The sequence below is a fragment of the Ammospiza nelsoni genome, chromosome 3, assembly GCF_027579445.1.
Source record: "Ammospiza nelsoni isolate bAmmNel1 chromosome 3, bAmmNel1.pri, whole genome shotgun sequence".
Taxonomy (NCBI): domain Eukaryota; kingdom Metazoa; phylum Chordata; class Aves; order Passeriformes; family Passerellidae; genus Ammospiza; species Ammospiza nelsoni.
The window spans coordinates 64,637,082-64,661,008 of NC_080635.1; the positions used below are offsets into that span (position 1 = coordinate 64,637,082).

The 23,927-nt window shown below is 35.6% G+C and overlaps 1 protein-coding gene across 1 annotated transcript in view; it reads left to right on the forward strand.

Annotated features, from left to right (window-relative positions):
- Nucleotides 1-23,927, forward strand: part of TBC1D32 (TBC1 domain family member 32) — a 74,384-nt gene that overhangs the window by 35,070 nt on the left and 15,387 nt on the right. Inside the window, exons 24-28 of the mRNA XM_059469492.1 lie at nt 5,287-5,409; nt 6,683-6,791; nt 7,629-7,722; nt 15,382-15,507; nt 22,282-22,365. Of these exons, the coding sequence (XP_059325475.1) occupies nt 5,287-5,409; nt 6,683-6,791; nt 7,629-7,722; nt 15,382-15,507; nt 22,282-22,365 (536 nt within the window). The remainder of the gene's footprint in view (nt 1-5,286; nt 5,410-6,682; nt 6,792-7,628; nt 7,723-15,381; nt 15,508-22,281; nt 22,366-23,927) is intronic.

Consider the following 23,927-nt stretch of genomic DNA (forward strand, 5'->3'; position numbering starts at 1 on the left):
ATTAGCAGTGACTACTAAGGATGGGGATTTGCAACAGGCTTGTGCGAGAGTGCTTCCACATTATCCGTGATCATGGAGTTACACAGTTAATTCAGTTTTTTGCTAACTGATAATTTAATACAAGTTTATTAGGTTTATTAATTTAAAACAAATAGTTATTAAAAAAATAGGAATAGTAGATTCTGTGATCAGATTTTACTTGTTTGTTGACTTTTTTTCCTTTCCTTAACTTAAAATTTTTCACTTCTGATCCTCTAGGCTGGCAAGTGATGCTCATGAAAAGCATTTTTATTTAGCTGGGGAAACTTTTATCATTAGCAATCACGTTACATGTCATTTGTAGGTACATTGGGTAGCTGAAATGGTGTAGGTGGCTCTTTTGCAAATCTTTTCATGTGGAAAACATTGTAAGGAATATGTTAGTCTCTGAGTTTTCTTTCTGGGAGAAACATGACTGCCCTGAGGTAGTAGCTTCCAGCACCTCAGGCACAAAATGTGTAACTCCTGTATCCAGAAACCCATTTTTTTTTTTTTTTCAAAACCATGCATCATCCTCAGTGGAGCAATTAGAAGCCTCAATCCTTCAGCTAGACCAAGTGCAGAGGCATCCTCTATCTGCTCATTTCTAATGCCTTGTGTTCAGTTTGCAAAGGCAGCATGCAAAGCTTTGCTTGGCTGAAGCTTCCAAATGCCCTTTGTGTTCCAACACTGACTGAGTAGCTTTGGACTTCTGTAGGGCTTTTTTTTAGCCATAGCCTCTGTCTACTGGTCTGGCACTTGAAAATAATTGCTGTTCACTGTTTGGATCCATCTTCTCATTGAAGCTTAGGCTCTTACTCAAAGTATAGTAAGGAGTAAATCAAATTATTAATGTAAGCTCTGATGTTAAATGGTCTGTCCTCCATTATGTTAACACTGGAATTGTTTAATGCAAGTTTTGCTTTGGATTTTACTTTTGTTGTACATAGCCATTTAGTGAAAAGGAGGTCCTGCTACTGCAAAGAAGTTCCAGGCGTTGCTCTATTGCTCTTCAGTTTTTAATATTTATTCCTGAGAGATGAAAAAAATGCACCTTCCCTTGTCCCACAGCTGAGCTCTCTACAAATATCATGCTATCTATTTTGCACTGGCCTGATTCAGCCATGCCTATATCTGTAGAAGGCATGTAACTACAAGCCAAAAGAAAACTTTTTACTAAAGACCAATTTAGTCCTCTATTTCAGCATCATGTCACTGTCTATAGCAGAGATGTAAGCATTTTGTGTTTAGTTGGCCATTTTATGCTGCATGCACGCATCCATTACTGAGATTGTAGTATAGTTGACTTTGGATGAGCTGCTTGCTTTTTTTTATGTGGTGGAAATTTTGTCCTGCTTATAGCATAAAATTTTATCTTGTTTCTCTGGAGTCCATACAGACTGGGGTCAAATTTTCTAATAGCACCCCACATGGGTGCTGTGTTTTGAATTTGGGACTAAAAGAGTATTGATAACACAGCATGTTTCCACTGATGCTGTGCAAGCAGCAGCTCAGCAACAGGGCTTTCTTTTTTATCAACATTAGCCATACCTAGGAATGTGTGAGAGGTTGGGAATGAAAACAGCTGGGACAGCTGATCTGAGCTGACCAGAGGAATGTTTTATACCACATAGCATCCCACACTGAGGGCCTTGGAGGCTGGTCTTGCGGGTCTCATTAGTCAGAGACTGGCCAGGCGCGAGTGGTGAGGGATGAGAAGCAGGGTGGGTGCTCAGTTGCTGACTGGTGTCAACCCACCACAGACTGTTACAGCTGCTGTTTTCAAGAGTAAAATCTTGCATCTTTCACTGCCAGCTGAGCATTAGCAGATGTGCCTGAAGTAAGGACAGAACATCAGAGTGGCTTTGGAAAGAACATGTGAAAGTAAGGAAGAATAGTGTATGGTGGTGTTGTGGAAACTGCAGAAAAATAGAAGAACATAATAAAGGTCCTGTTTGAGAGAAACATGGTTTGATATTGGGAAAAAGAACAGAGAACATGCTCTTTTGTGTTCTTAAAAGGAACTCCTAGAAAAAATACTGAGGTGGTCATAAGCTATGCTCATAATATGCATTTTTAGCAACTCAGAGTAAATCATGGACAGTTTATTATATTATTTTCAGGCAGAAAAATTTAGAGAGACAGCATAAAAATTAGCAAAGTTTATTTACTAGCTGATTTATATCCCACAAAGGAGCTTTTGTTTTGTCATAATTAAGGAAGTCAATATGATTCCACATAGCAAAACTAAGGAGATAGCCTGTGGAACAAAACAGTAGTTAGAATGCTTTCTTTTAGATTAGGGATTTCTTCGGTGAAGTAATAATTGCGAAATTGTAGTTCAAGGGGTAGAATCCAGGGAGGAATTTTCAAGAAAAATGGATAGGGGAGGAAATGCAGAGTTCAGAACAAAATTACTTATTCCTAGCATATTTTCACAACTATGATATGTATTTTGATATTTCTGAATTTCTTTGAAACTGCTCTTCTATAAAGGACTGCCTTCAGAGAAACTTTTATTTTATATGCATTACAGTTTGTTCCTGGGTGTGTGGTATATTTTACTAGTAGTACACACTACAACAATCACAGAATTACATAATCAGAATTGAAAGGGAGATGGAAGGTTGTGTAGTACAACTGCTCTGCTCAAAGTAGGTTCAACTATAGAGCATTACTCAGGGCTGTGTCCAGTCTGGTTTATAGTACTGTCAAGGCTGGTGATCCTGCAGCATCTTTAGGCAATTTGTTCCACTGTTTTACTATTGTCACAGTATATTAAAATGGAATTTCCTTTCTTTCAATTCATGGCCTTTGCATCTAGTCTTTTCACTGGGTATCACTGAGAAGAGTCTGACTCAATTTTCAAACCTTCCTGTTAGATATTGATACACATTGACAGGATCTCCCCTGAGGGTTCTCCGGGCTGAGCAGTCATAGCTCTCTCAGCTTTTCCCTATGTCAGATGGCCCAAGCCTTAATCGTTCTCTTGGCCTTTTGTTGGACCTGCTCCAGTGCATCCTTGTCATGCTGTGACTGGTGAGGTCAAAACCAGACCCAGCACTCCAGGTATGACTTCACCAGAACCAGTAGAGAGGCAGGGTCACCTCTCTCCAGCGACTTTTGGCAGCACTCTTCATTACACAGCCCAGGATGGTGATTGCCCTCAAGGACATGTTTCTGGCTCATGTTCAAGCTATTGACCATCAGGACCCCCAGGTCCTTGACTGCAAAGCTGCTTTATGACTGATTGTCCCCAGCCTGTACTGTTGCTGGGCTCTTCCCAGGTACAAGAACTTCATCAAAGTGTATCTTCCAATTTTCAGCAGTATTTAGGTTGGGAGTCTTTCTAAAGAAAATTTAAAAAGTATCTCAAAAATATATGCTTGATCATATTGTGTTATGTCTGTAAAGGTTTTATACATTCTCATAAGCATGTACTTCTTATAGATGAGATATTGAGATGGGGAGTCTGATCCAATTCTTATGTTCCAAAAACAAACAAAAAAGACAAAAAACTCCATAGCTGTATTCAAGCATATTTACAAATATACTTACTATAAAAAGTGAGTTATTTTTTTTTAATTGGAAACTTTATACATCTATGACTTTGGAAGGTAATTAATGGATTAGCATGATTAACCAAATAACCTCTACTTCAGTAGTTGCATTTTTAAATGTCTTTTTCTATGTAGTTGAAAATTTCACTAAATGCCCAAGCAGTGGCTGCATACTCTAGATCTTGTGTATTTCATCATTTATTCTACCACTATTCCATCCACCTAATTTTATTTGCTCATGGTTGGTTGCTCTTGTTGTTTTATTTTTTGCTCTGTCTTGCCTACCAGAGGAGATGATGTTATAAAGCATTCTCAGCTACTAGTCTTCTCCCAAGTGGTTTTTAACTGCTGGTCTTTGCCACTTACTGTACTTCACAGAAAAACATTATCCATCTTCATAATGGTTTCAGAGCTCTTTTCTGGGTTTTTTCTTCTAAATAATAATAAAAATTATAGTTGAACTGTCATTTCTTCTTCTGTGATTTCAAAAAGTACTGAGAACAAATTGATGTCACAAAATAGTTAATGTAAAAGAAATAAAGCTGAAGAATACTGAAACTGAACACAACAAGTTGTTTAAAAAACAACAGAAAAAAACCTGAGACATAATCTCATCTTGGCTGTTTAATCCTTGGCCACAACTGTATAAATTTGCAGGTGTTAAATTATTGAGAGAATGGCTTATGAATTTTTGCTTTTCTCAGTAGAAACATATGAGGAATTCCATGGAAGAAAATAAGCTTTGACTAACAGACTATGAATTTAAAACAGTATATTTTCTAGTTCATATAAAATCTTATGTGAATGCAAAATATAATGCTGATCAGCCTTAATTTATGTTGCATTTTATGACTGTGTTAAAACAGGAAATAAAACCAGTAACAAGAATGTTTAGTTACATTGTTTTCCTTGAACTGGAAGCCCTCAATGAAATTATTCTGTTGTGGTCTTAGAGTGATTAGATTAGTTAAAACAAAAATTAATGTGATTTGGACTGTTTTATTTCAGATTTATATAAAAATATATTGGAGTACTTACCCTGTTAATTTGCCCCAAAGTTATGAAAGAAAATTGTATATAATGTACTGTCTTGTGCACTTGTTATTATTCATTTCATTTACCGTTTTTGTTTCTCTGAAAAAACCTAACCCGGCAGATTTGTTGGTTATGTTACATGCTAAATCTTTTATTGCTTTTGAACTGCGTTAAATGTGATTATACAGAAGGTCTTAAAAGCCTCTTTTCTAAATAAAAGATATTTTTTTACCTCCCTTCCTTCTTCCCCCTTCAGACAACCTAATTTTGAGTTGCTTTACCAGCCTATTATTGTATAATTTCCTTATATTTCACATGGAATGTCTTACTAAGCCTGTATCATTTTTGTTACAGTGTGATGTAAATTCAAAAGTGACTGAGCTGACCAGTGGGTATTTTCTCTGGTTGTTCAGGGCACACAAAAAAACCAACTGTTGGGAACCATTCCCTGTTTGCTTAAGGTTGTGCCACTTGAGTGGTTGAAACGGATATTAAAGTGTTCCTGACCTAGTTGTATGTGAGGTTTTTTCAGGCACTTCAAGTGGGTTTTTTTGCTGTTTTTTCCTCTTCTCCCTTTCCATTGCAAGATCTCATAAACATGTTTACCCTTGTCTTTCTGTGAATTACTGGAGTCCTGACTGATGTACTACCATTTCAATGTCTCCTTCTGCAGGCTATTAAATGTGCTGTGCTGTGAGCTCAATACCCTTTTACTCTTGGAGACTCAGTATAAAGTGTCACAAGTTTTACTAACTGCTCAGGAGGAAAATGTCACAGAAACTTTGGAAGGACCAGGGTAAGAAGTGATTGATGTAAATGTTATTTTAACTATCAAACTCTTCTCCTGAGAACAAATACATAAATGCTTTAGTAGCTTTAAACATACAAATGCTTTCACTTAAACTGGCTTCTAATGTCCGTAAATTTCCTTACATGCAGGTTTGTCAGCAGTTTTAAATTATGAAAAGAATAATAGCCTTCTCTTTCTCCCATGTTCACCCCAAAAGTATAAAAAATAAAAAAGCAATTTTTTTTTACTTTTTAGTTATATTACTCTTAAGTTGTTTCTAAAACAAAAAGTGTTTAAAACTTGTGAAAATAAGTATGCCTTCTAATTTTATATATTTTTTAATATTATGTATTTAATATAAAATCAGGGTATTTTAATGTTCATGAATTACAGGCATCATACTTTGGGGTTTTTATGGGGGACTATTTTTGTTCTTGTTGTTATTATTTGGTTTGTAGCTTTGTCAACTCTCCAACAGCTTATTTGTAGCTTAGTCAACTCCCCAGCTTCTATGACTTTCCACTGCTGTCTTCTAAATAAAATTGCATAGTGCATCCTTTCAAAAGAAAAAAAGTATTTTTGGGACAGAAGCGGACAGTCATTTAGTTACTGATGTTTTTTCCTTTCTCATGGCATGCTGAGTTTGAAGTATTTTCCTCTTACTGTTTGTTATATGGGACCATTACAGAATGTAAGTCAAACAGTTTGGGTGAAGATGATAGTTATTTACTATTTGAACATGAAAGCTGCTATTTCCCTTCTAAGGAAAAACTTTTATTAAGAAACTTGGTGAATAAAACCTGGATGTTACTGCTTTCAAAGATTTTGTACCTTGGGCTGCACAGTGATTTCAGACAGCAAGTTGTCTCTGTTTCAAGTAGTGAACAACTCTGCTTATTTGTGACAGCAGAAATATACTGGTAGGCAAAATAAGGAGCAAATTTTTATGGTCCATTAACTGTCACTGCCCTAATTATATAATTTTTTATGTGACATAAGAAAATCTCTGAGATTTTCTACTCTTTTGGGTCCAGTAATTGCTCAAATTTTTCTAATCAGTAGTAGGTAGGGAAGCACACAGAACAATGCTTGGAGACATCTCAAAATACCTAATGTTTCTGTTTATTTATGCCTATTTGTATTCCAGCCTGTGTTTTAACTCTGGTATGTTTCTCAAAATATTCTTGCTTCTTTAAGTTTTCTGAATTAAATAGTCAATAAATCAAAGCTTGTCATTTTTAAAGGTTTGTTGTGTTTTGTTTGGGGTTTTTTTCCACAGAGTTTTTATAATTGATGGTCTGTCAGTGGAGAGAAACCATGTTCTTGTAAGGATAAATCTGATTGGAGGACCACAGGAAAGGATATTGCCTTTGAGAGAATTAGATAAGGTTAGAATTTTAAGTTTACCAGTTTCTTTCTGTACCTTCTGCCTTCATTAACTGAACATTTTTGCTGATAATTAAGCATGTGAAAAATTATTTAACACCAGACCACCTTTAGCTTTATGAAGTGTTAATATTTTAAAGAAGTGATACGCTGAGCAAATACATTGCTCCCACTATCTGGGGATTGCCATGTACCTAGGAGATGCTATGTTCAGATGACATCTTTATTTTGCTCCATTTTAATGTTACTTTTTAAGTGAACACAATTTGTTTGGATTTTTCCTTTTATATTTCTGTGATTTCTTTACTAACTTTCCATTTATCTTTGTATTATTTGATATTTTTTCCATTCTTGGGTTCTTATATGCAGTATCTAATACCTAGAGCTTTCATTAATGTTCTAACAAAGGAGTGTTTGTCAGGCAACTTCTTTAAATGTTCTACTTCTCACTGGCTGTCAGTCTCATAAAGATGAAATGCAGATTACTGTCAGCACAACAAAGACACCTAAATCAATATATAAAGTTGGAAATACAGTTTAGTAGGTTGTTGGGGTTTCTTTTTTATATTTTTTGTAAAACTTGCAATTTCCTTTGTGGTTGAAAAAAGGAACTGTAAAATCAAAACTGTCAGTGATATATATGCCATAAAAAATTATATATTCTCAAAGCTTTTTGGATTTTCTATCCTTTTTTTTTGGTGATAGCACATCTGATTGGAAGTTGTAGTATCAAACAATTTTGGTGCATAGGCTGTAATTCTCGGAACTGTACCTTTGTTAATCGAGAAAAAGCTATTAATGTTTCTGTTAAATTAATTTATTTCTGTTCGTGTTTCTAGGACAGCGGTCTATATCCTTGGCCAATGTTTTCATCGCTCCCTGTGCCAAAGTGCTATCTTGCAGAAATTCCTAGGAAAGCTGAATCCAGACAAGGTATGTAGAAAGCATGCGAGCAGTGTAGATTTCATGCAAGTATCTCAGTCAATTTAAAAATTTTCTTATTCCTTCCTGCCTACACCCTGCTCCCCACGCTCATGTCCCACTGATCATAATCTCATGAAAGACTTAAGGTTATTTCAGTGCTGGCTGCAATTGTAGCTAAATAAGTTGGTTTAGTTTTGCTTGTCTGGCTTTGTGCAACTGTCAATCTGGAAAGCTGTTTGGTAATCTAATTCTTATGCACACTTCAAGATTAACCTCCTGTACTGGTTTCTGGTGGGTGACTCATAAGGTACATTTATATCATCTCTCTAGTAACTGAAGCAAGACAGTTTGCTTAAACTGCAGAGTTCTTTGTACACTATTTTCGTGATTCACATCCCTGTGTTTACTGAGCTTGGTGGTGTGTGAAATAGACAGCGTTTAGGATAGTTGGTTTCCACATTGAACATCAATTTGGAATGTGAGCAGACTGAAGAATCCTTTCAAGAGCTACCTAGGCACAGCAGTTTAATTCGCACAGAGAAACTCTTTAAAGGTTTTAGTTTGCGTAGACAATGCAAAAGAATCAGGTGAATTGTTTGGTAAATAAATAATTCATTGTATTTATCCATGTTTACTATATCCCCGAGATGAACTTATTAGAAATTATGAATTTCCTTAGCAGAGACAGATTTACAGAAATGATAGAAATTTTATATTAACTGTGGACTATAAAATAGTCTGTTTGTATATATCTGGGGGGAAAAAATTAAAAGGTGATTTCCTACTCTGACCAGAAGAAAGGCCATATAGTTATAAAAGAAGGGAGTTTTCTGTATCTTAGCTTTTGTAATACTGTTCCAGGCTTCCCAAGGCAAGTTTCATAAGACAATAATCAGATAATGGTGAAGTGGGTGTTTTCGAGGAGGCAGTAGTGTTGTTCTTGGGTTGGAAAAGCATATTGTATTATTATTATTATTGTTATTCTCAGAATGTGTTCAAAGGATCCCTCAGTTCTCTTGTTCAGAATAATTCTGTTGTTCATCATTACCCAGTGGGCCAATGAAATAAATATTACAGTTATCACATTTGTGGATGACAGCCAACTAAGTAAATTTGCGTAAAACTTTGATTAAAAGTAAATTTGCTGAATTGAAATGTCAAAGGTTTTCAAATGAGTTTGAAAAATTGAAATCAAAGAAATATTTTAATTTGGAATGGCATTTTTGATGTTAAGGATAACTGAAGTAAAAGATTATATAACTGCAAAATGAACAGAATGTTTGGTAGTGGCATCAAAATATTTTGTGTTTGTTGTTTGAAAATAAAAGGGAAATAAACCATTGAAAGTGTTCTATTTCAGTGCTAGGTTAAAGAAATAACAAGCCACTCAATTGTGAACATAGTATTTGCCAGACTGAAGCTTTCAGGATGTGCAAGTTATTTTGAAAGAAAGCATTAGAATAAATAGATCAAAAATTAAAATAATGAGATTCATAAATTGCTATTGTAGTGCTTGCAAAAAAAGAAATCAAGAGCATGAATAGAAAATGGAGAATATCTGAACTCTATTTTTAAGCACTATGATATGGCAGCAATAGAAGTTTTCTTTCACAAGAGAGTTTAAAAATGCGATTGCAAGATGGATCCATGAGTTACATTTATACAAGATCTTACAACTTTATTGTTGTGAATATTCAGAATTCATGTTGTGTGCTACTCAGATTGCTTGGAGTTGAGAAAAATACTTGTTGAATTTTCATTCTGCTTCAGGGTTCACACAGACTTCTGACTGGCAAGAGTTCTGCAGTCATTGTGTGAGTGGGAATGCATGACTGCTTCATTGTATCTGTTGACAAGGATTGAGCGCCAGCACAATGTCTGTTTCCTGAACCTGCCTGTGTTCAGATTTCATGCTGTAGTGTTTCATTATGTAACCTGTGAGGTATCATTCTGGTGCCCTTATTTTGGTGTTTCTATGACATGAATAATTAAGACTGGTAGATTCTTAGTACTGTTAAAGAATGTATAGTTTCTTTGGCTGAAAAAGCTGTAACTGGAGCTGTCATCCTGTCTGTCCTGACCTCTTATTCGTGTCCTCTTTTATTGCTGAAGAGGATTTCACCTTTTCTTTGTACTTTGAAAATATATCCTATATACATCACATAATTGTGATGGCACATGTAAAAACGTAACCTGAGTTGATTTTTTTAGTATATTTATATAATAGATGGAGATGGCTTGTGAGCATTAAAAAAAAAAAAAAGATTTACAGATGTGCCTTGAATATGGTACTGCTAATAGTCCTGTTTATGACCCTCCTTTCTGATGGAGTTGAATGACAGATGCTATAACAGAATATTTTGGAACTAGTGTGGCCAAGCTGAGGTCAGGGAAAAGGAAGCTTCATTTCCAGATCTCAGGACTTCTTTTATCCTGTATCTGGTATAATGGAAACCATGGATAAAACTGAAAGTAGCTTATGAGTGGTGGTTAATTAAAAGGACTTGTTCACATGGAGATTTCCAGCATGAAAACCCAGGAAGTGGGTAGGGGCTTTATTCTATAAATTCTGTTGAAAAACAGTGCTAATGTGCAACACTGACACCTTATGGTTCAGCTGTAATAAAAAGCAGAGCAGTGGTAAATCTGGCATTGTATGGAACCTGTTTTCTAGCACAAAGGCCTGAAGGTTGTATGTAACAGAGCTCTTCTTTTAACACTCTTGCTTTTATTCTATTCTGTGCTATTATAGTGATCACAGACCCTGGCAAGAGCATATTTTGACTCACTGAATAAAAAAGGACTCCATTGTAATTTAGTAACTGCACTGATGTAGTAGAGTATCTCTTTGAGAACACTTTGAGTAAGCAGACTCGCTCCAAAAATATGTTTGTATTTGAGGAAAACTTGCAGTGCGTCAGTGTTTGCAAATATCTGTCCTGGCTTTACAGGTGCTAGGTATTTGTTCGTGTGGTATATGAGTCTGCAGGATAGGATTTATGGAAAAATAAATTTGGTTGATTGTATGTTAATATGCTCTAATAATTTCAGCCAGTAGTTAGAGTTTGAAAACTACTGGATAGCCATATGCTAATGATTCACTTCTGTCAAAGATAACTTATAGTGAAACTTCAAATGATTTATGTGGATCATTATTTATATGTGAAAATTAATTATGCCATTTCTACTTGTTTATACTCCAGCAAGAAACCCTGTTGCTTTTCATGTTTATTTGTTCAATTATTATTTTATTAAGGTAATTTGAGGAAGAACTATTAAGTAATTTTCAAAGAGTGATAATTATATTCAGGAAACAACTGTGTAAAGATTTTTTTTTTGAACTTGTAATATTAACTATAGTGTCGATTATTAAAACTCTTTACAAGGCTATTAAACTGTAATATTCACTCTTCTATTTGTACAGAATATGTTTTTCTTTTCTCCTCCTAGCTCTGCAGTTATGACAGTTGGTAATGACTGTGGCTGAAGAATATTTTCTGTAAATGTCCTGCAGTGATGCATTCACTGCTTGACATTTCCCTAAACTTGGGTATTCCACCATTCATTAATCTTATTTTCTTCTGAAATCATACATTCCAGAATTGGTACCAAAAATGTGGTTATTTGTTATCAAAAGAATTTTGCCAATTTATCTCAGCCACTGCTATCTGAGTTCTTTGCTTTAAACTTCTAACTTGAATGGGAACATGCTGCCATGTTTACAGTTTGATTTCATTGAGGGTTTCTTGTTTGTTTGTTTGCTTGTTTGTTTTGTTTGGTTTTGTTTTTTTAATCTGATTTAATTCTTTTTTTTAATACCTGGTATTAGCAGTGTTTAAGTTTTTTTAAAATTTTCTCTGTCCAAGAATCAGCTGTATTATCTTTTCTGTTATTCCTTATAATGTCACATAAATGCCTCTATCACCTACACTTCTTTGACTTGTACTCCTTTTTATATTTGCCGTGATATTAATGTACAAGTCTGTTGCCTTTTGCTTTTAAGTCCACTCAATTAAAAAAAGGTGAAAGAGTAGTAAGGTCTATGAGAAATGCACATAAGCTTTCCTTAATTATACATCTCTATATGGATTTGTTTCTATGTACTAGCCGAAAAATTGTAGTCAGGTTATTAATCTCTCAGTTTAGATTTTGAATACGATATGCATGGATTTACAGATCTTAGTTATTAATCACAGAAAAACACTTCTGCCACAAAGCACAGTCAGATGAGAAGGTGCTTGTTGCATTTCTTATGTTTTATAAAACATTGATGAATTTTTCTGTGTCTTACTAGCTTTAGAAGATCTAAACAAGCTAGCTGAAGAATTATTTGAAGAAGTATAAAGCAGCATCTTTTAGAAAAGGGACATCAATTTAAACTTGCTGTTATGATGCAGTGGTTCAGATTTCATACGTGTGGAAGTGTAACTTATTTATAGTGCAATTTCATAGCTTCGTAAACTAGTGAATGTGGGAGTTTTGTTTTTTTTTTTTTTCATGGGATTACACAGAACAACCAATGCTAGCACAAGGTAAGTACAAGTAATGGATGGGATGGCAAAATATAGCTACGTGTGAAGAAGAGAGCAGAAGTGCAGCAGATTAGTTAAATTGACATTAGCTTCTTTTCAATGATGTCCATATTTAAAAGCTTGCTAGCTTTTAAATTACTAAGACCTACCTCAGTAGAGGAAGGTGTTAGTCATTTTCTTCCTCATATTTTCTCTTCCTTCTATTTTTTTCTCCTTCCCCTATTCCCTCACCTTGTATCCTTCACATCATTCAGAAGGTCTAGTATTTTTTCAGGAAAAAAATCAAATTCAAGTCATTAATTTAGAATAACTTGTGAACTCATTTAGTGACAAACCAGAAAAGAGAAGAAATAAAAGCAGGACATCTGTTTCTCAGTGTTGGTGGGTTTGGAACACCTGTAGTGGTAATGGTAGTGTGACAGCCTGCCCTCAGTAACACATAATATACATAGCCCAGAACTATGTCGTTCCTTAAGTTTCAGCTACAGGGTAATACTGTTGGGCAAGTTATAGTTGCCTACAGAATTGTGAAAGCAAGCTGCTGTTTTTTAGATATCATGAGTGTTTGGAAACAATTGTCATTCCAAAAACCCCCCAAGGTTCTGTCTTTTTTTTTTTTTGTACTATGATGACCTGCTGGCAGAAGTGATAGTCCACATTTAATGACAAGTTAAGGGAAGCAGTGGTTTACCTGGAAGAAAATAAGCTGCAGTGAGTTTCCACAGTATGATACCAGTTTCAGTTTGTACTGGATATATTAAATACATGACTGCACCACAGTATCTTGGTTGCATGGATCTCTGGTACATTGACTGATTAAGTCTCAGCTTGTAGTCTCTGATCCTTGTCTGGCAAACTGAATTACTACAATCCTTGAGGAAGTAAAATAACTATTTAACTTGTATCAAGGAGTGTTTCTTTGCAGCTCCAGGATTTTCTTCAATACTCAACTGTTTCAGAAATAACAAAAAAGGGCAGAGAAAGAACTAGAAATCATACTGATAATACTGTAAGAGTTAAATCCTTCTTCACATTAAATTTTCATAAGTAAGCTGTTCTAAGCATCACTGTGTGTTATTTGGGAATATACTGAGGACTTATTTGAGAATAACAAAGAAATTTCAGGTTAATTAATTTGGAGGCATTATTAATTATAATAATCAAGTTATTATAATAAGATTGTTTTGAAATATTATGTATTGTATAATAAATTCCAATGACAGGGATACAATCTACTAATTAGAAATCATTAAGGTTTTTAGATGAGCTTAAAATAAATTACATGCAAAATCATAATTCTGTTGAAAATATTATAATAATCTAAAAAGAATAAGATCATTTGAAAAGAATGTTTTGAAATAGAAATGGTATAAAGAAGTAAAAGTACCAGCAAATATTTTTCATATCCATAGACTGGCTCAAACTATTGACACTTGATCTGGTTTAGGGCAAATTTAGGGAGGAAGTCTCTGGAGAGGTTTCTCTAGAAAGCAGATTCAAGCGGCCCCTCCTCCCACCAGCTTGGGAGAAAAAATTTCCTTCAAGAAAAATGGAAAAAACTTTATTTAACAAGCAAAGTACTCGCAAACATGAAAAATGTGTAATATTAATTGTCCAACAGCAGAGGGATTGTACACAGCTGGAGTGAATGCATGTGCATTTGCTTTGTGTCAGGTACCATCTTTATTTTTCTCCTCCAGATGGCCAGAAAGTATTTCATAGCAGCATCAAGGACTCTGGGAGCCAAGTTACCTGGTAGTTGCCAAGTGCCCTGGCAGCCAAGAGAGCGAGCTGTGTCCTGGGGGGCATCAGGCACAGCATTGTCAGCTGGGCAAGGAGGGGATTGTCCTGTCCTGGGGGCAGTTTTGGGCACCACAACATAAAAAAGACATTAAGCCATAAGAGAGTGTCCAGAAGAGGGCAGCAAGGATGGTGGATGTCTGAAGGGGGGAGCTTTCAATGGAGTGGTTGAGGTCATTTGGTCTGTTCAGCCTGGAGGAGACCTCACTGTGATCTTCAAAATCCTTACAAGTGGAAGGGGAGGGGCAGGCACTGATCTTTTCACACTTGTGATCAATGACAGGATTTGAGGAAATGGTATGATGCTGAGTCAGGGGAGGTTTAGATTAGACATCAGGAAAATGCTATTCATCCAGAGGGTGGTTGGGTACTGGTACAGGCCTCTCGAGGCAATGGTCAGAGCAACAAGCTGTGAGTTCAAGAAGTGTTTGGACAACACTCTCAGGCACACGGTGTGATTTTGGGGTGCCCTGAATAGGGCCAGGAGTTGAACTCGATGATTCTGATGGGTCCCTCCCAACTTGGCTTATTCTGTGATTGTATAATAGAAAAGCAAAACCATGCCCACAGACAAAGCAAAATTAATTCACTGCATCCACGTGGCAGGCAGGTGTTCAGCCATCTGCAGGAAAGCAGGACCCCATCACCTGTAATGGTTACTTAGGGAGACAAATGCAATCACAGAAATAATTAGGTTTGAAAAGACCTCAGATATTATTGAGTACTGCCTTTGAACACCACCATGTCACCAACCATGTCATCATGTCAGCATCACTCAGAATGTTCCTCCCCTTCCTTTTTCTTCCCCCAACTTTATATACTGACCATGTCATATGGTATAAAATACCTGTTTGGTCAGTTTGGGTCACCTGTCCCAGCTTTGTCTCCTCCCAATTTCCCATGCACCCCCGGCCTCCTTGCTGGGGTAGCAGTAGGAAAGCAGAAAAGGCCAAATCTGTACAAGCTCTGCTCTGCTGACACAGATCTCTAGAACATCTCTAGATTATCACCTCTAGATTATCTGCAGCACAAATCCAAAGCATAGCCCCATACCAGCCGTGTGAAGAAAATTAATTCTACCCCAGCCAAAATAAGCCCAAAATCCCATCAGTAAATGGAATGTTTTGTATAAAGCAGAATGTCATCAGTTTTAGGACTGCTTCTCTGGTTTAATTGTCTTAGGAAAAGGCATATTTATGTAGTCTTTTCTTAAGAGGTCTGAAATACATGTGGCAATGGAGTTGGGGCTACATGATCTTTGAGGTCCCTTTCAACTCAAACTATTCTGTCAGTGTATGATCATTATAGAATAACACTAATTTATTATTTCTTCTAGATAAAGATCTTGACAAGCTCTTAAAACTCTTAAGAAGTCCAGACAAGCCAACTGGGTGGGCAGAAGTTTGTAGAAAACAGTTCTGCAAAGTCATGAAAACCAGACCAGATAGCATCAGTGGACCAAGTGAGTATGACTTAAGAAGTTTAACAAAGAAAGCAGACAAAAGACCACTATTAAGAAACTAATTATTTTCATTGAGGAGTACATTATCTATACAAGTAGTCCATAATTCTGTGTTGATTATGAAAACTATTTCAATGGTATTTTCCCAAGAAAGCAAGGTTTATGCATTTTATGTCCTATTTTTCACTTTACGACTATTGTCCCTCTATGTTGTCAGTGAAACTTGACAGAGAAAGAGGGCTCAGATACAAGTCTTTGTTCCAGATCTTTAAAGGGTCCATTATTGAGATACTGAGAAAATGAAAATGAAAGCCTGAAAGAAAACAGACTTTTCTCAGAGACTAGTGAATGAGTTAACATGGGTTCGGAAATTATATTTATGGGCAATTTCTGAAAAAAAAAAAAATCAGAATTAAACCATACGAAGCATCAAAGAATTAATTCATTCAGGTTTTTCTTAATTTTCATATGCATTTCTAATGAACAGTATGATCATGAAGTACTATAGCTCAGTAAAAAGCCAAAGCAAAAACACAGATCATCGATATGACATAAATCATCTGAAGTAAGACATAATAATTCCCTTGTGATATATAAGCTTGTGTAGCAATAAAGAAGTGAAGTGTTCTCAGAAATTTCAGGCTTCTATTCCTGTAGGAATTCTGATTATGGTCACTTGTTTACAGGTGCCCAAGGTTTCCCTTTATGTTATTTGGATAAGCAGTTAATACAACTGGCTGTTGCAAATCTCTTCAGATGTTCTGTATCTGCTTGGAGATATTTCAGAAGCAGCAAAATATCTGCAGCTCTGTGGTTTGAGACAACATCATGTTTGCTGAATCACTTTACAAGAGACAGCTGTACTGCCGTGTATCTTTTGCAGCTTGCAAAGCTCTCCCAAATTTCAGAGGAGTGAGAGACTTCAGTCCAGATGCCCAGAAATCAAAATTTTCTCTATAGTTACAGATGGAGCAATCTCCATGGTTTACAGAACAAAGATGCCCACTTGTGCTTTCTTTACTGGGCCCATTCTAAGGGGGACTGACATTAACAGGAGTTAAACCAGAATATAATGGGAGAAGATAACATTAGACTCAAGGACTGTATGGAGTAATGTATATTGATTTGTTAAAAATATTCTGTGATCTGTTGTAAGGATTACTAGATGGTGAATCTATAGAACTTGCTTGAACTCCATCAAAAAATTCTTGAGCAAACTGTACAGTATCAATATCTGCAATTCACCCTTCCCATGTTGATTACTCTCCGAGCCACTCGGTCAATACTTTTGTGCTAAATGCTCTGGTAATGCATTGCTTTTGAGATGTCCTTAGACTGGTGTTTTCTCTGCTAAAGCATCACCTCTGACTGTAGCTTTTAAGTAATTTCTGTTCTCAAACATCGAAATCTGTTTTTTGAAAGGCTTTATTGAACTGCTGGAAGGAGATACAAACCTTCCCAGGCTTGCATATCTTTTAATACATCAGGACTGAAAGTCTGGGAATTTTCTTGGTCTCCTAACACAAAACATTGTAGACAATCAGCTCCTACAGTCTGGTGTTCTAAGCACAATAAGCAGATGACAAAGGCATTCTTCCAGTCATTCCTTCCATTAAGGTGCCACAGATCTGTGGGTGTTAGGGTGTATAGCTCCTTGTTTTCTTTGGGTCACTTACCAGCAAGAGAACCATGGGGAGAGCCTTTGGCCGGGTTATGTCTTGGCTTCTTTTGGACTACACATTACAATGTTTGTGGCCTACCTCAAGTGTCTTTAGTACATCTAGAAAAGAACTTTCTGTGTATTTCCATCTAAGCTTTGGCAGAAAAAGAACCAGGCAAATCAACTCCTCTGAATAAAACCTTAGGTTTATGTACAAAGTTATTATTCTGTATGAATCTAGGCTTAGCATAATGCATGTTCAAATAGTTTACATGACTGAGAGATGGCTTGTGGCTTTGGTTTTTTTTTTCTCTTGAACCAGAATCTCATCTTGACTAGTTCAGCCATGCCTTTTTCAATTATCTCCTCCTTTTTGTCCTTCAGATATGGCAGAATGTTGTTTTCTATTCCAGAAACTTCTTTTTTCATCTGTTCCCAGTTAACATTGTATCAGCATCTGACCTCTGGGCAGATTCAACATCCTTATTCCACTCTTCTTTTAGGAGACTTTAAACCCAAAGCAAAATAAATTAAGGGTGTTGCAGAGATTATATCAATTATATGCTAACATTTTTCCCTTCATAATGAGATATTCTGTCCCCAAATCCTATTCTTCTCAAGCTTTATATTCATATGTGATGTGGGTAGGGATAGTATACTCAGCTAAAATTACTTGTTCCATAGAGTCTTTCAGATTTTCCATCACCTATCTCCCTGAGGATCTGGATTTCGATCTCCAATATTCTTTAGAGCCTATTAATTTACCTCCAAATTGTTTTTTCTTAATAAAAACCAATCAACCAAGAAAAGAAAATACAGCAGCTCTTGAACTTGCATGTGAGAACTCACTGTAAAACAGGAATTTTCTCCAGCTTTTATAAATGAAATGTTTGATGGAAGCAGAGTGGTTACAGTAAACACAGTGTTCAGGAATCCTTTAATATTTTGTGAGCTCTGCATCATCTGAGATAGCTCTATCAAAACAGGTTGACAAAAGATACAGTGAGCCTTTGAGGCTGTGTTATTGTTTGTGATGTATGTGTGCTGCAGTCTTTAGCAATTGCAACAAAAAGTTGAAACTAACTGCAGGACTTTCCCCATAGGATAAAGAACCCATAACTGTTGTATGCTTTTGTAGTGGTTTTAGTTCAGGATAACAAAATGCTGATATTGTATTTTCAAAAGAAGTTTTCAGAATAATACAAATTAGATGTTTGTGTTTTTTATTTTTATGTCCTTGATTTTCCAAGGAAGCTTGTTAGAATTTGAGTGAAACAGTGGGTCTTTATGTTATGCAGAAAAAACAATTGCAGATCACAAATTCTTTCTTCTGACCCCCAAATCAGTTTGAGCCACTGTAAGCAGTGGCACGTGAGTGCACATGAATGTCTGTGCAGGTGTGTAAAGATTTGGTTTGGTTTGAAGGGCTGTTTTTTTCCATTAATAAAGAAAATACTTGTATATTTATATAACATATGCAATGTTCATCTCTAATGGAAGCACTGTGAGAATTTTTATTATCTTGTTTTCTTCTTTCCAGAGAAAATGTAGGTTGTTCATTTGTCATTTTAATGCACAATAATTGAAAGTTCTCCTTGTTCTTGCCATCAGTAATGGAATTGCTAACTCTGTTTTTCATATACTTAATAAACTGAAGTATTGTTGATGGAGTTGAAAATTCTGACACTACTCTTGCAAAAAAGTAATCTGTCCAAGATGTTCACTCTTGAATTTCTAGCCTCTTAACAGAAGTCACAAAAACACAGAATCCCTTCCACTCAGCAGAGTTGGAAGAGACTGTCAAGGATCATTGAGTCCAACCCCTGGCCCTGCACAGGACCATCCCCAAGAGTCACACCTGGTGCCTGAGAGCAGAACTGCTGTTAAAAAAATCCTTTGTATTTTCTTTTAAGCTCCTTTGAAACATCTGGATCATAGAACATGATCCGGTTGCAGTAGTTAGAGGATTTTTAAAAGTCTGATGATTTTTACTTTTTGACCTTTCTACTTAAAACTTTCAGAGTAGGAATTAAGTTAGTGCTCATGGTTGTTACCTATTAAAACAGTTTTAACCACATGCTTTTTTTAAAGCAGTGTTCTTTTGCAGTTTTGAAGCTGTTTCAGTTACCTTCTGTTGTACACTACTTCTTCAAGGAAAAATAAAATCCTGGAGGAAAGTAGGCATTTTATAAGCATACTTTAGTAATTTAAGAAATTTAAAAGCATTTCTCTTTATTTTGTATATGATGACACACACCGAAATTAAAATTATGTTTATTTTTTGTGTAAGAATTAAATTTCCATGAGATTATTTCTAGAATCTTAAAAACTTCAATACGAATACAGCCAAGCTACCATAATTTAAGAAAATCAACATTTTCACTGTGTTGGTAGGCCACATAAACTTTACCTGAAAATTTCAACTTTTACAGCAATACTGACTATTATAAAGGAGCACAATGTACAATGAACCTGCCTAAATGTCTTTTTTCTAGTTTTCCAGTTAAATGAAGAATCACTGAACCAGTTTCTACAGTGGTGTCCAAATGGCAGCTAAATGATGTAGTATTAAAAGAAAAAAATTGAAATAGCTACTTGTCATTTCACATGGACATTCCTTTGGAGAAGGCAGTGTCCTGTGAAAACCAGTTATTTAAATATTAACCACTTGTGTTTTGAGACACGTTCTTGTGTGTCTTCGTCTCTCAAACTTGATGAAAATATTTTCAAAGATCCTGATAGGCACTTAGATAAATACTTTCAAATGGTGGGAATGAATTTAGTGCTTGAATTTCAAAATATTACTTAACCATTGAACTCTCACTTCTATTAACTCAAGCACTGAATTGAAGTATTCACCTGCTAGGTCAAGCATGTGGTTGCCTTATGACAAAAAGAAGAAATGTACAATGTGCCAACTTGGTTTTAAATTTCCTGAATTATGGGATATTTTAGTCTTAACGTAGTTCTCATTTATTATTATAGTATGGCATATTTCAATAATCACTGTACAAATAATCATACAGTAAATATATAGCTAATTACAAACATAAAGTGTAATTTCTGCTTTTGGCTGTCTGCAGTTCCAGAAATAGACATGTTTGCTCATTTTACACAAATACTTGTTATATTGTTTGTGAGCCAAATTCCACTAAGCATATTAGTGAGGATTAGTGAGTTTGTGTATTCTTCAAAAAAGAATAAATTGTTACTCTTCTGTAAAGTAAATTGCTTTTTTTAGCCTCATGTGTTTTATTAACCATGATTAAAAGTAGCTATGGTATATTTAATTAGCAGTTTCATTTCACTGTAAAAGTGCATAAGAATATAAATTACACATGTAGGTTTTTAGTTTTAATTTAGTAGTTCCTTGCAATGCAAAATTAATTTTGTTACCATTGGAGTTAGAACTCTAACTGAAAATTCATGTTTAGTTGTTGTAGTGAAACTTCTTTAGCATTACCAAAATACAGCCTTTTAAAAACTTTTTTTTGGACTCATTCAGTGTAATTTCTGTAAATATTTTAGGCAATTAATCAAGACAAAAAAGATTGTGATTTAATGTCAGTATGTTAGCTTAAAATTGTTTTTCTGGCATAACAATCATCAGAGTGTGGGTGGAAATTCTGTCTTTCTCCTCCTCCTCCTCATTCCCAAAAGAGCATTAACTGCTTGTGTCACTTTTCCTGTCACCATGGCTCGCTCAGGAGGTTTCTGGCTTACTCTGTTGCCACCTCCAGCTTGTGTCACTGCTCTGCCTCACTTGTGCTGCTGCAGCTGCTCCTACTGCTGTCTGCTTAAACAGTGTACTGGTACCAGTGGTACTGGGTGTTCCTTATGGTCCCTTCCAACCACTGCCATTCTATGGTTCTTTGAACTATTCAATTCAAAAGCAGAAAACCCACCTTGGCAGTGGGTGCCTGGAGTTATGTGCAAGAATGGGGGAACAGGAGCAGTAGGTTCATTGCTATTAGCTGGAAGTGCTGGGAGGGAAATGGTAACATGGTGTTTAAACAGGAAATCCCACAGGTGGCAGCAGTTGTTACCCTCTAAAAAGACTCCCTTGCTTTGATTTCTTGTAAGAAGTATCAGTATGCAGATCTGTATGCTTTATATACCACTTATGGAGCCAACAGCAGGTGCTTTAGGATAGCATTTACTTCTAAAAGAAGTTCGTTGTTGCTATCCTAAATTCCTAATATGGCTTATGTCATGCAGGCCTCCTCTGTGCAGTTGGTGTAAAGGCTTCCTTGTAACCTTTATTTAAACTTGTATGATGTCATGTGTTCAGTTGCCATAGCTTCAGACTTGGGGAATTGAGGCATCAGGGACAGTTTGGATAATGATTTGTCAATGAGAGGTCCTGCTAACTTCCTGGCTAACATCCTGTCAAGGTGAGAGATAAGATTGCCACCATAGTGAACAGGTGTCAGCATCGGGCTTAGCAGTGCAGTGCCTGCAGACACAAAGTTCCATAGCAAGAACTGAAGAAGAACATTATGGTCACCATTAAATGCAGAATTTCCAAAATTAAATACTCCTATTGCATAAATTTAAGTGAATAATTTTTATTTTGTGATGGCATAGGTAGTTTTATATTGAAGTTTGTTGGAAACAGCCCTTAAACTTCATGTGCTTTTGTTAGCATAATTTTGGGATGGTGTCAGTGTTTTTGTTCTGTGGGTTGTTGAGTTTATTTGGGGTATTTGGTTGGTTGCTTTTGTGGTTTGTTCGTTTTATTGTTTTCCTTTTCCAACCACAGACAAATGTGGTGAGATATTATAGTTTAATTATAGTTAATTTTCATTTCATATTGAAACCATGTAACAAATTCTGAAGTAATCCTTGGAGGATATGAAGATAATATGAGATTCTCTTTCTGTTTACACTGAATATATTCTCAGTAAAGCTATTAAAATTTAATTTTAGTTAGGAATGGTGTTAGGAATGTAAAAGTGCAATGCATGTTTTGAGTTGTTTCCCCATAAAAATATGAATAAATATGCAGGAATTTAAATAGCTTTACTTTCCCATACATTGTCATTTAGTTAAGTGACGCATTTCCATATTTTGTTTGTTGCTTCTAATTTTTAATGGGTTTTTACTTCTTGCAGTTTTGGCAGAATTAATTGAAAAGTTCGTGTCACATCTTTCTGAAAGCAAAACAGATTGTTATTTCAGCACAGGAAGCTATAAAGGTCAGTCTCCTAATAATTTATTGCCATGCAGCTTCTTCATATTTAAATTGCCTTTCTTCTAAATGTATCTGTATCATTTTGGGGGTTGTTTAAAATGTTCTTTAACAGCTCAGAAATTCATTACTTCACTGTTGGGAAATACCTCACTTTGCAGAAGAAAATTATGTGCTTGAGTGAACCGAACAGATAATTATTAGTGATGGGCTTTCACATTTCTGTGTGTAAAATGGAAAGAGGAAGATGCAGAGCAGGTGAGGATGAGATTCAGAGTATTTGTTGACACCTATTATAGATGATTTGCAAAGCTGGTGGCATAAATATTTAAGATGTTGTAAGCAATCTGGCTCATTTTTGAAAGCCCCACAAAGGTATACACTTTATATTGTATTAAGGGATATGTATTAAAGAACTGTTATTGTTGCCAGAGTAACCTGAGTGTTAGTTTTGTACAGATTTTGTGCTTACAGCCAAGAATAAAGGATGAATGATAACGTTGATTTATTCTGAGTGTAAATGGATGTGTTTTAATACTTTGAAGCACTGGTAAAATTAGAAGATTTAGAACCAATGTTTATATCTGCTGGAAGATGCACTTTCTTTCTTCACTGTTTGTCCATGACTCTTCTCTCAGGTTGTAGTTCAGCCATTTAGAGTACTTATTCTGTTACTAACTGTGGAGAATCAAGCCTGCTTTGGGGAGAGTCTGTTGTTTATGCTGATGTTTTACTCTCCTATCCATAGTATACAGATACAGTATCCTTGAGGCCTGCCTTTGAAGTTTCAAAGCATAAAACCCCTTTAGAAATTTTAGAAGCTGTCTTTCTTTATATTTAGTGTCCTTTACCTTCCAAAAGCTTGCTAACAGGATACCCTTAATTTAATTTGAGAATCTGTCTCTTTGCTTTATGAAGACAGTGTTGATGAGACGGTTATTTCTATCACAATTTTATTTTTTCTTAAAAGATACTGATATCTTTGTCAAGGACAAGATATTTGTCTTGTCCTGTATTACTTTTCATCTTCTCATGAGGCATAATGAGCAATAAAGCAATTCCATGGACTCAGAGGCTTGCTAATTACATATTTCTGAGACTTCCTAATTCAAATAATAATTTTGGTTGTTCCTTTAAAAGTTAAACATGCAAAAACTAACTCAAGGAAGAAGAAACATCTGACTCTGAATGGATGCCTTGCCCAGCAAAAACAGCAAGCCTGCTCTTCATTAATTATGATAGCTAAGTGCTTCCATCTAATGTGTAAGATCTCTAAAGAGAAGTAGTAGGCCTTACTCATCAAGTACCTTACTTTTAAACCACTCCTCTCAATCTTCTGGTCAAAGGTGGGATTTAAAATACATTCAGGAAGGTTGAACCTAGATCTTCTATGTAATTGATTTCACCACGAACCACTGATTAGACAGATGTGGCATCAACACTGCATAATTTATCTAAAATTTAATGTCAACTTTGAAGAAAACAAAGTTTGAAAATCCCTAGATAATTGCAGGTTCAATTAATTATCTAGAATGAAAAATCCAAGAGAGTAGATACAAAACCAAAGAT